Source organism: Arachis hypogaea, chromosome 13, assembly GCF_003086295.3.
Source record: "Arachis hypogaea cultivar Tifrunner chromosome 13, arahy.Tifrunner.gnm2.J5K5, whole genome shotgun sequence".
NCBI lineage: Eukaryota > Viridiplantae > Streptophyta > Magnoliopsida > Fabales > Fabaceae > Arachis > Arachis hypogaea.
In genome coordinates this window covers 133,226,467-133,239,363 of record NC_092048.1, presented here as the reverse complement: position 1 = coordinate 133,239,363, position 12,897 = coordinate 133,226,467, and the positions used below count along the sequence as shown (strand labels likewise).

General features: G+C 35.4%; 2 protein-coding genes across 3 annotated transcripts; one reads left to right on the top strand and one right to left on the bottom strand.

Moving 5' to 3' along the window:
- Positions 1-256: 256 nt before the first annotated feature.
- On the bottom strand, positions 257-4,592 carry LOC112733725 (glutamine synthetase nodule isozyme). Its single transcript, XM_025782770.3, has 10 exons — positions 4,428-4,592; positions 2,405-2,444; positions 2,208-2,311; positions 1,862-1,910; positions 1,662-1,768; positions 1,502-1,589; positions 1,208-1,411; positions 1,033-1,124; positions 790-949; positions 257-591 (listed from the first exon to the last, which is right to left on the bottom strand). The coding sequence occupies exons 1-10, from the start codon at positions 4,499-4,501 to the stop codon at positions 439-441; spliced, it is 1,071 nt and encodes a 356-aa protein (XP_025638555.1). The 5' UTR covers positions 4,502-4,592; the 3' UTR covers positions 257-438.
- A 702-nt stretch (positions 4,593-5,294) lies between these two features.
- On the top strand, positions 5,295-12,425 carry LOC112733723 (uncharacterized). Of its 2 annotated transcripts, XM_025782767.3 has the most exons (13): positions 5,295-5,764; positions 6,061-6,264; positions 6,666-6,811; positions 7,441-7,706; positions 8,129-8,226; positions 8,380-8,527; positions 8,603-9,042; positions 9,562-10,076; positions 10,171-10,231; positions 10,347-10,625; positions 11,182-11,443; positions 11,637-11,953; positions 12,055-12,425. In XM_025782767.3, exons 1-12 carry the CDS (start codon positions 5,411-5,413, stop codon positions 11,948-11,950), a joined length of 3,087 nt encoding a protein of 1,028 aa, XP_025638552.1. In that variant the 5' UTR covers positions 5,295-5,410; the 3' UTR covers positions 11,951-11,953; positions 12,055-12,425. The 2 variants fall into 2 exon arrangements, with proteins under 2 accessions (XP_025638552.1, XP_025638551.1); XM_025782766.3 differs by having other exon boundaries at positions 11,637-12,425.
- Positions 12,426-12,897: the final 472 nt, after the last annotated feature.

Below are 12,897 nucleotides of genomic sequence, written 5' to 3'. Positions count from 1 at the left end.
AATTTATTCGCACACAAAAATGTTTTTAAAATTTTTAAACATTTTTTTCTATTAAAAAAAGTATACATATGAGTTATGACGTTATGTAGCTGTGCTACTTAGTACTTACTAACCGTGATTTTGTTGATATTGGTCAACACAACACTGCTGGATAAAAAAATTTGACTACCCTTTAACTTGGCGATCACAGCCAGAGGTAATGATGGAAACTCCATTAGCTAGTTTGCACAATCAGAATCATAACCGAAGCAGAATCTTTAGAGGGAAAAAAACTAGGACTATTATTATCATCAAAAGTTCATACCCTTTCAAACACTAAATGAAAAAGAGGAAACAACCATAAGCTTCTGTAGTTGCCAGTCGTCTAGACACAAGGGCCATGCCTAAACATGCATGGATCGGATGCTAGCTAGTCATAACACTTAGAATATAAAGAAATCACGGCTTCCAGAGAATGGTTGTCTCAGCAATCATGGAAGTGACAACATAAGGATCCATGTTAGAAGCTGGTCTCCTGTCCTCAAAATATCCCTTCCCTTCTTTCTCTGTGTCCCTTCCAACTCTAACGGAAGCACCTCGGTTTGCCACACCCTACATGCAATACATGGATTAATTAATAAAAAAATAAAATTTTAAGGCCTTTTTTGTTGGTACTTTTAGCTATCAATTCAATTCCTTTAGTGTAGTAATCTAAGTATATATTTTTAGCTACAGTTTTTGTTGATAAAACGTTAATAATAGGATCATCAAAATCCATGCATGTTTTCTTGTTATGACATGGATGTGTACCCATAAGAAGGTTTTGATGTTTGCGGTCTCGTGCTTTCCGGTCAAGCGTCGCTCATTGCCTTCTCCATAAGCAGCAATGTGCTCACTGTGCCTCTTTCCAAGCTTCTCAATTGCCGTCTTTATCACTTCATACCCACCATCATTTCTCATCGACTTGGTGCTGAATCATAACAACAATGCACTTGTCACGCATAAAACCCCTTAAACACATTTTCTTAATCCAATCTTAAGAGTTTAAGCAACCTGTAATTAGTGTGAGCACCAGCACCATTCCAATCACCCGTGACTGGCTTGGGGTCAAGGGAAAGCCGAACACCAGCGACCTCAGTGATCCTCTGTCATGCAACACAACTAGTTTTCAAAAAAGGTCTTAAATTTTGACTATAATTGCTATTGCTACTAGCATTATGCTCCCTACCTCCAAAATGTAACGAGCAATCCACAATTGATCACCTGCAGTGATACCAACAGCAGGACCAACTTGGAATTCCCACTGGGCAGGCATGACTTCTCCGTTGACTCCACTGATGTTGATGCCAGCATAAAGGCAGGCTTTGTAATGGGAGTCAACCACGTCACGAGCAAAAGCCTTGTCAGCACCCACACCACAATAGTATGGTCCCTGTTAGAGCAACAAATTAAACACATTGAGCACTAGCAAGGGAAAATCAAAGTAAGAAAAAGAAACACATAATAAATGAAAGCTTATTACCTGGGGTCCAGGGTAACCACCAACAGGCCACCCAACAGGCCAGTTAACCTCTTTCTGCATCAAGGTGTATTCTTGCTCAATTCCATACCTAACTCCAAACCATGTTGCAGTTAGTTATCAGTTAAAAGAAAAGTGATTTAACAATATTGATATTTGCTACCAGGGCTCTTCAGCAGCAACTTCAGGATTGTTGAATATCTGTGCAGCACCGTGTCTCTTGTTTGTGGGAATTGGTTCTCCGGCAGGAGTGTAAGCATCACACATAACCTATATTCATTTACAATTTCTGCTTATAAATATTATATGGAAAATGGAAATATTAAAAAATTAAAAAATACAATTCAAATGAAATAAACCCACCAGGATGTTGTCACCCCTTCTGAATGGATCTCTGAAAATGGCTTGTGGACTGTGGAAAAAAAGACCAAATATATCAATAACAAAAAATTAAAATTAACATTAACATGACAAGGCTGTGAAGATTTAAAAAATGATCAATATTCACTTAAGGGTAATGTTGGGTATCTACCAAAATTAACTAATACTATAAAATACATAATGTTAGAATATAAAATATATATTGAAAACCAGTTAAATATTGGATGGTTGATTTTGATGTACAATTAGTATTTTTGTTGAGGTAAATGTACGATTAAACAAAAATATATATGGATCACTTTGATATTTATTAAAAATTAGGTCATACCATAAGATGACTTCACTATCTTGGCCAGGGGCTTGACCTGTGCTAGAACCATCATAGTTCCACTTGGGAAGTTTTGAAGGATCGTTAACTGGTCCTGGGAGCGTCTACATACCAAAATGCCAATTGACAATGATATTAATTAAAGGAAACAAAATTATACATTCTTTAGTTCTTTTTTCCTAGAATTAGTAAATTACCCTTGCTTTGCTCCTGAGGTCCAATCCTGACCCACCAATCCTGGCATAATGAAAACCAAGGCAGGTTTTAGAGTCTAAGTTTTGCGATAACAAATCAGGGAGAACAAGCTAATGTATATGAAAGTGGGGTGATTATACCATTTATTTACTAGTACAGTAATAAGTTTGTAACAACGAATACAAAGCAAACACCGCAATATACAACCAAACACATAATATACAAACAAACAAATAAAATCAGGGTTCCTACTTCCTAGTTTCTCATGAGTGAATGTTCGAAATGAATAATCAACGGAATGGAGCCTCTCTCTAAGTAACAATTCTGTTGATAAACCAAGATACTATGTGTGTAACGAAATAGCGATATTGTGCTGTAATGTGCAGTTATTTTAATTGAATTTAAGTGTTTTTATGCTTGGATTATATTGTAAGACACACTAGATTTTATTCCTCTTATTTTGAACTTGATAGTTCTATCTATTTTATTATAAGATATTTTTTTATATTTTAAAGGCTTTCAATTTTTTTCCGAGACTAAGTTAAAATTCTCGATCACAAATGGGAGGAAGTTTCAAGATCTCGAGTCTCGACAGTACAAAAAAGAAAAGTATAAGTAACTAACAATATTTTTTAATAATGTGTGAACAATGTGAATTAATAGAGTTAAAAGAGTAAATTAATCTTAAATTTAATTAATAATATTAAATAGGATGTAGTATATTTTTATTTGATTAGTGATTATTTATGTTGTTTAAAATAGTCATTATTTACCTAACACTTCCCAAAACATGCCACAAAACAAACAAAATAATTTAAAAATGTTATTAAGGTTTCAATAAAATTTCAATCTCTTGTATACTCAACTTTTAGAAATACTAAAATGATTAAAATTTTGTGTAATCATACCGAAATTAGCCAAGAGAACCCGTCAAAGCAGGAGAAAATATACAGCATAGTTTTCTCGTCAAACAAAAAGAACAAAATGCATGAAAATCTCAAATTCAACATATAACAACTTCCTAATTATCACACATTACCATAGATCACATAGAAAAAATAAATACAAAAATAAAATGAAATTGAAAATAAAATAAATAAGGTTTTATTATTTTGGTACTCTTTACAATTTCATGAAAAAAATTTAAGGTTTAGTTACACCGTCATTTTCTATCATTTTATCAATTTTTTAATTAGATTTTTATTTTTTTGTTCTTTTCAATTGAATCTCTATATTATGTTAGAATTTATTATTAAGTTTCTATAATGACAAAAATATTAAAATTAACAACATATTAAATAAAACGAATATGACTAATACTTGGAATGAATATTCTATTTTATTTAACAAAATATTCATTTGATTTTCATATTTTACTGACGACAGAAATATGTTATAAGGATTCAATTGTAAAAAAAAAAAAGAAATGTAACTGAAAATTCGGTAAAACTATAAGACTAACGGAATAATTAAATCAATTTTTAATTAGGTTCGTTTAACTTAAAAGTTTATAATTAAATCTCTATATTAAATAAAAATATTTAATCAACTATTAATAATCTTATTTGTTTTTAAAATAATTTATAATCTATCAAACATAAAAATAAGAATTTCACGAATATTTTTTATTTGTTAACAAAAAATAATTAGCAAAAGCCAAAATGATTTTTTATGTAATAATTAGCAGGGGTTGATTATCATGTTTTCTTAGTGCTACAATAAAGTTAAAGATATCTGTGTGAGAAAAAGAATCTCGGATCAAAATGTTCGTAGGGGGTGGAGAGAGGGGGAATGTTGAAAAGATCCATTGCATGCATGGAGTATAATGTAGTGCAAAGTGATAGATCAAGTGAGAGATCACTAAAAAGATGGCGATTATGGGAGTGATCAGAGTCCATGATAAGATGAAAATCAGTGCACAGAGAAAACATATCATTATTATCATGATTAAGAAAACAACAAAAAGATCGATAAACATAATTCAATTAAAAAGAAAAGAAAAGAAGAAGAGATACAAACACTTACCATACGTACTCAGCAATCACCTTATCGGTGACGTCAGAGAGGTTAAGGTTTATGAGATCTGATATGATAGTCATCTTCAAAATCAGATGTTGCTTCACAGGAATCCCTTTTAATTCTCTGATTCAATGCTGGAACGTTCTGAGAACACTAGGCTTTATAATATCTCTGCCTAGTGCCTACATGGAATTTTAATAAAATATTTTTTTTTAAAAACACTTTGAAATTTATAATTATTACAGTTACAATTTTTAATAAAAAAACAAATCACATTTAACGAGAGCTTAGGATCTGAAATCTGACCTGTCGTACGTGTATCCAATGCTCCTGTTTTTTATATGGTTAATATTAGGTGGGAAAAAATCAAATAACACAATCAATGGTAATAATAAATAATAGTTATTATTATTATTATTATTATTATTGGTGGCCCATTTCAGAGAATCAAAGGTCTACTTGGGAATTTTTTGGAAAAGAACCTGAAAATAGGTGGTTTTCACCTAACAAATATGTCAGTTTTGGTATGAATGGGATATTATTTGACCTTTATTTGGAATTTGGAATCTAGGGAATTCATTGCTTTTAAAATTGTTTCCATTAAGTTAAATATTTTTTTATTGTCAATAGTATTTTTTAATTAATTACTAAGATGAGATTCAAATCCTTAATACATACTTTAAATGAGGAGTGAGTTGAGTAGTCTACTGTGTCCCTTTACTCGGTGTTTTCCTTTTTGTAATAGATAAGTGGGTCTGCAATCTGCTATGGCCCATATAGAACAGGCCCATTAACATATTTTGTAGACTTTTCTGATTGCACAAAAAGAAAAACTGAAAAAGTAATAGATCACCCAAAAAAAAAGTGATAACTAATAATTTTGAAAAACTCTTTGACTCCCGCTCAAATTCAAAACCAAAACTCAACGATCGCGACTGGGTTTCCTGTCAAGAATTCACAACTCAGATCCTCAACCACCACCACCACCAATGGAGGAGAACAACCGTTTGGAGCAGAAAATAGCCGGAATTCTCAACGACGCTCGAGCCTCGTACGCCACTCACAACCGCAAGCTCAAGGAGCTCTCACTACTCCGATTCAAGTCCTCCTCACTCTCCCTCTTCTTCTCTGCATTCTCCAAAACCCTAACCCCGCTTTTCGACTTCCAGAGGCGCCTCGCCTCTGCCGAGCGCACTGTTGCCTTTGTCTCTGCTTTCGCCGCTGCTCGTGACCCAGCTGCAGACTCTGACGAGTTCCTCGACCTCTTCCTCAGGTTCTTACTCCTCGCTGCACCTTCCGCCAACAAGACCGCCAGGTTTCGTGCTTGCCAGATTGTCTCTGAGGTAACGGACTCTCCAAATTCTGAGTTCCAATTCTGAAAAAAAAAAACCGTCAAAAGTGATTGAGCTGGATGCAAAATTTTGAGCGGACTCTCCAAATTCTCTGAGTTCTAATTCTGCTAAATATAGTCACTTCACACGAAGAAATCATTTTTAATTAAATTATATTATTGCAAAAAGCAAAATATCTGAGAGTCAAGTTTAGGTATGCGGAATTGAACAAACACCAACTGTGGTCAATAACTATTTTCTTGATACTTCCATTGTTGTTCAGATTTGAATGAAATTTGATTTTGTAGATAATATTGCTGCTACCGGATGATGCAGAAGTGAGTAATGATGTGTGGGATGAGGTGATTGAGTGCATGAAGCTGAGGGTACGGGACAAGATTCCTGGGGTGCGCGCATTTGCCATCAGGGCACTTTCTCGCTTTGTGAATGACACTGCAAACAGCGATATCCTCGATTTGTTCCTCGAGCAGCTTGCCTTGGAGCAGAATGCGGTGAGTGCCCCAACTGGATTCGGTGAATATATTTACATATTCCTTGTCCAATATCAAGTTTTCTGTTTTATCTTCTAGCATTTAGATACAGTAGATAGATATCCAAATATGCAAGCTCCATGTTCTATAGATGATTAGCTCCTCATATTAGCACGGATTTGCTGTCTTATCGTGAACCTCTTTCAATTTGGATATCACATGTTGGTGATTTATAAATCATAGGCTAATATGTTTATCTTATCTCGTTAGAGTCTAGCTGACCTGTCAGTGTCTTAAATGTTACCAATTATTTTTCGAATCTCCATTGAAAATGTCTGCATGAAACACTTTGTGATCTTAGCCACATCTTAATCTTATTTTTATATAGGTCTTCCTGCTATTAATTGTGGAAAACCATGCAGGATGTTCGCAAGATGATTGTGTTGTCTTTGCCCCCTTCTACTGCAACCTCGCAAGTTATCATTGATTGCACCTTGGATGTGAGCGAATCTGTACGCAAAGCTGCATACTGTGTTTTAGCTAATAAATTTCCTCTTCAAAGCTTAAGGTAAAATTCGGTTCAGTAATAGAATTCAATTTCTATCCTGATCCTTCTACCTTGTACTACAAATTTGTTTTTCCTCCCTCAGAGATCCACTAACCTGTGGCTGTTCACTTTTAGCTGTAAGTTCCACCTTTGGAATTTCTTCAGCTGCTGAAAATTCAATTGCTAAAAACTGCTGTACTTCCAATGTTCTATGTATTAGGGTCTTTTGAAAATTTTCATATGTTGGCACCTACGGAAACTAATGGATTGATATACACTATTTGAATACAAACTTTTCTAATATTATGTATAAGAAAAAGAAACGAGTGGATAATAATTCATATGTAATTAAAATGTTAGACACTATGGTTAGTTAGCAACGGGACTCTGCTATATATATATATATATATATATATATATAAATAAATAAAATGTACAGCTATATAACAATTAGTATAAACTTTGTCTTATGCCTTTTACCTAGTCAATTTGATAATTTATAATGTTATTCATAATTACAGCTGTTAAAGGTGAACATCCTGTGGACATCCTACTTCTAAAGTTGCAGTCCTGTCAAATATTTTTATCATTGTGAATTTACGAAACAACTGCTTGCTAACCTTTTCCATTCGTTTATCTGCTTTCTGTAGCATTAAGCTCAGGACAGTAATTCTTCAGAGAGGACTTGCTGACCGATCTGTTGCTGTCTCAAAAGAATGTTTCAAACTCTTGAGAGATGAATGGCTCACTAAGTGCTGTAATGGTGATCCTTTAGAACTTCTCAAGTTTCTTGATGTTGAAACCTATGAATCAGTTGGTGAGACTGTTATGCAAACGCTTCTAAAAGCTGATTTAGTAAAGCTACTGAATGGTGCAAGCATTCAGCAGTATATATCATCTGGTGATGCAGAGGATGGTGAGCTTAGCTTCTTGAAGTTTGAGTTGTTTTCTATGTTTCATGTAAAGTGTTGAGTCACTATTTGATGAACTTATGAACATTTAAAATATAGATTGATATATTTGTCATATGTCGATAAATGCTTAGCTTAAGTTTTCATGAATGTCTGATATGTTGTTCAATTGTTCATGAGGTCAAATGTTTTGAGAAAAGATTTATGTAATAGTTTTGTCAAATCCATGGTGACTAAGATGTTGCCATTTCTCTATTTATACTTGTACGTTACTATCTAATATCACAACACCTGGAATTTGTTTTCTTGATCTTGAATGCCATATCAGAACTTTCCTATTCATAGTTAGCCGCTAATAAAATAATAGTTAGGTTCAAACCTTGCTGGCTGTTGTATGGCTTGCTTTATTGTTTATCATATTATGTAGGGAATTCTATGCACTGCGCACCTAGCATTCAGCTGATAGAAGCAGAGGCTTCTCTTTACTGGAGAACTGTATGCCAGCATTTGCAGTCAGAAGCACATGTGAGTTAAAAGGCATAGTTTATTTTTCTTCTTATCTTATAAGTGCAAGCCAACAAAGCAGTGGAGTCATGTTTTATCACACTTCTGTTTAATGCATATTTGTGGTTATATCCAAAAATATGTTCGAACAACTAATGATTTGTGCCCCATTAGGCCAAAGGCTCTGATGCTGCAGCCACAATGGGCACTGAGGCAGAAGTATATGCAGCTGAAGCATCAGACAAAAATGACCTTCTGGAAAAAATTCTTCCTGCAACAGTTGATGATTATATAGACCTGGTCAGAGCTCATATTAATGCTGGTGAGTATGAATTTGTGGTTGATTCTAGTAGTAATTGTACACCTAATTAATTCTTGGTCTAACATACATCATCAGGATCAATTCATCGTTTTACATGCCGGCAGCTACTTCTGCTCGGTGCCATGTTCAATTATTCTGATGCTACAAATAGGAAGTCTGCTAGTGCATTTCTGCAGGAGCTGCTGCACAAGCCTCCTGAGCATGAGATTGATAATGAAGGGAATGTGGTTGTCATTGGAGATGGATTAAGTTTTGGTGGAGACAATGATTGGGCTCAAGCAGTGGCCAGATTGGCAAGGAAAGTCCATGCTGCACTTGGTGAATTTGAAGAAGTTGTTCTTGCTATCATAGAAGAGCTAGCTCAACCTTGTAGGGAGAGGACAGCAGATTATGTGCAGTGGATGCACTGTCTTTCTCTTATTGGCCTTTTGCTGAGACATGCAAAGTCTATGCGCTTGCTTCAGGGCAAGGCTATTGAACCAGATGAACTACTCCAGTCTTTGCTGCTCGCCGGGGTAAAAATTTGTTTCATAATCATATCTCCCCGTTAACATGCATGTTTGAGCCAGTTTATAACAGCTAGAAATGATACTTGCGTGTGGTTCTTCACTTGCATGACTCTATAACACCCTATTATGTTCAGGAATTGGACTGATCCCTTTCAAGAATAATAAAGGTGTTAAAATGGTGAGAAGTATGACGTGCAAAAATAAAAATACTATTAAAATGAAGCTAGGAATCTATTCACTATTGTGAATATATAGTTGAATAGCTCATTCATTCATGCAATTTCTTTACTTCCATTCCTCATGCCTGAACGAACTACGATAGCTATAGTACTAAATATTGATTTGACGTTTATTGAATCAAATTATATATGAACTTGGTAATGTATAAATAGGAATTAACTGTGCTATGAACAATTTCTTGCTATTTAGAAAATGGCCTTGTGTTCCAAATAATCAAATACTGGTAGATCTTGCTTTATTGCATTGGTTTATAAGTACTTACTACTGTTTACATGAAACGCACAGGCCAAACATGCTCACTTGGATGTGCAAAGGATTGCTGTCAGATGCCTTGGCCTTTTTGGGCTTTTGGAGAGGAAACCACGTGCAGAACTTCTGAAACAGTTGAGAATTTCATACATCAAAGGTCCACATCCAATTAGTGTAGAGGCCTGTAAAGCGTTAATTGATCTTGGGATGTGGCATGGCCCTCAAGAAGTCGACAGGGTGTTAAATCCCCATACATCATCCAAGATTACCTCTGAAAAGAAGAGTTTTAGTCCTGTGAACTTTTCTGATTTGGAACGGGATTTGGATGTCGATACGCTTGATCTCTTATTTGGTGGATTTGAAAATGATGACTGGGCTGATTCTTTAACTGGCAATGAAGATGAATGTGTCCATGCCGTTCTTGGAGAGGGGTTTGCAAAAATTCTTCTCCTGAGTGACAACTATCCAAGCATACCGCCTTCTTTGCATCCTGTGATTTTATCTAAGCTCATTTACTTATATTTCAGGGATGTGTCGGATCACCTGCAGAGGTTGTAACTGTTCTTCTAGTCTCCCTTTCCCATTTTGTACTATTCCTGTCCTGTGCTGGTAGCTAATCGAGATTCTTTTTCACTCTTTGGACAGGTTGAAGCAATGCTTATCTGTGTTTTTTGAGCACTACCCATGTCTCTGTGCTAATCATAAGGCAAGCATAGTGACAAATCATATCTTTGGTGCTGTAAATTAAATATCATTTTTTATTTTTTGCGTAACTTTTGAATGTCGTAACTAATGCCCTGGTTATTGTTTCAATAATGCAGAGTTGCATATCCAAGGCTTTCATTCCAGTAATGCGTTCAATGTGGCCCGGAATTTTTGGCAATTCAGGAGGATCTTCTTTTATGGTGTCCCAGATGCGTAAGCGTGCAGTTCAAGCTTCACGTTTCATGCTGCAGATGATGCAGGTTCCCTTATATGTTAAAGAGACTCAACCAGAGAGTGAAAATGGAAGTACAGAAATGCCACAAGTCATTGATCGTTGTGCAGAGGTTCCGTTTGATTGTGGTGAGGAGGGTCTTGCACTACGCATTGCCATAGAGGTAAGAGTCCTTAAATTTGATGTTAGTTTAATATATGCTAAGACTTGTCTTTGTTCACGTAGCATGCCATATTAAGGCGGCAGCTTTGTATTAATTGTGTTGGTAGTGCTTAGAATTCTTCACCTACCATGACATGAGGGCTGCACCTTTGCATGAAACGCTACTAGTGAGATACATTGTCTTAAATATTAATAAGCAAAAGTATATTTTTTTCTTTCCTTGGAAATTAATCTACCCTAGTGAAAAACTAGGTCTAAGGATGTGAAAATTCTAATGAAGGCTCTCCCGTAAACTACAAGAAATTAGCAAGTTTATAGGATATATCAAAACTACTCCAACTGACTGATGCTTTTGATGATGTTTAATGCTCGAAATGCAGTAGCCATCAATATTTTCTAAAGCTAGTCGAGTTCAGTGGTATTCAATAGACTGAAGGGAAAACTATAACTTGATGAATGAAAATGGCATAAAAGGATTTCATATTTGATGGCTTAGTGAGAGTATTGCATAAATTCTTCTTTGTCCTCCTGTTCTCTCACTGTCTAACCTTGTTTAGGTCACAAGCTTTCACTCGAAGAAGACAGCTGCTGAGAAGTCATATGTATCGGCACTTTGTAGAATACTTGCATTGCTTCAATTTCGGTTATCGGAACAAGGGCCAATAAAGTTGATGAGGAGACTTCTAAGTCGTACGGTTGAATGTGTATCCACAGAGAAGGATCTTGTAAAAGAATTGAACCGCCTGGCTGAGCATCTCATGACAGCAGATAGGCAGCCAGATCAGGAGTTCTTGCAAGATGAAGTGAATCTCATTTTGGGTAATACATTTTTTCTTTCCTCATGTTAGATGTCTACATTGTGTGTATGGTTTTTAATATGCTCATTTGTATTCCTTATTTCCCTATTCACTATCTTACTATCTTATCAGACCAAGGGCATTGTATTAGGCAGTTTTAAAACTTAAAAGAAGTGTTAACTTCATGCTCCTTCTGCCACTTTTCTTTTTTGAAGGTAAATTGGAAATTGACTTCAACCTAGATCTAGATGGTTCTGTTGCTATGCCACAAACACCAGCTGCAGCCTCAACTAGAACCCGTGTTTCTAGGAGAAGAGTAAGGATTGAGGATGATGATTTTGATGAATATTCACCTGCTTTTACTGTTCCTGCTACCCAACAAACTGTCCGAAGTCGTTCGCAGAGAGCAAGTAAAACTGTAGCAATGAGCAAGATGTCTGCAACCAGATCAGTCAGAATTGATGAAATTGAAGAACAAGAGGAAGAAGACGACTCTGATGTAACATCTGAGGATTCTGATGAATACTGATCAGTTAAGTGAAACGTTTTGTTGATACGTCTTGTGGTCCTTCCTTTGTTATTATTAACACATTTATGTTGTTGTACTGTAATGTCTAATTATCTAGATTTCAGGTTTTGTACAGAAGAGCGCATCAGTAGTCTGGCTTGCATTTGCTCACAAGCCAATAGGGTATTAGTATTATATTCAGTTGGGGTGAATGAAATTCTCCTGTTTGGCAATTATGGTAACTCCATTATCCATCTGTTGCCCATTATTTGAACGAGCTTTCTTGTGAATTTATTATTGTATGATATCAGTGTGTGTTAGTAGTTGGAAAGAAGCAAAGGACTTATCTCAAGTATGTATCCCCATTTAAGAAGCAAACCATGACATGTTCAACCTATGTGGACTAGTATGTATATCTTGAAGAAAAATGGTGTGCCATCGAATTATGAAAGATTCGTTTACATGGACATCTTATCATAGAAACTTCTCCGACATCTATATGGTGCTTCATTTGGGTGTAAATTCTTAAATATCAGCTGGTAAACATGTCCTTTTTATCATGGCAAATGCTATTCCAAGAGCCCGGCAAAACAACTCTTGCGACAAGCTTGTGATTTTTGCACGGTTATGTGATAAGCAGAAATTGAATTGAATCTATATTCTACACAGCTTGCATGAGGTGTGTATGACACCTCGTGCTTTTACACGGATCGTGTGACTCAAACAAGTTGTGTAGAATGTAAATTTAATTCCCATTTCATTGTAGAGCTGTGCAAAAGTACATGTGAATCAATTGTCGCTCACATACCGTACACACTCTTTATGTTTAGTCCCAATTAAGAAGCACTGATTTATCACTTCAGCTAAAGTAGCTAGCTTTTTTTTAAGAGTAAATTACTATTTGTATCCATGAAAGATACAAACGCTGATAAATGTATCCATATAAGAATAAAACGATAATTGTACCC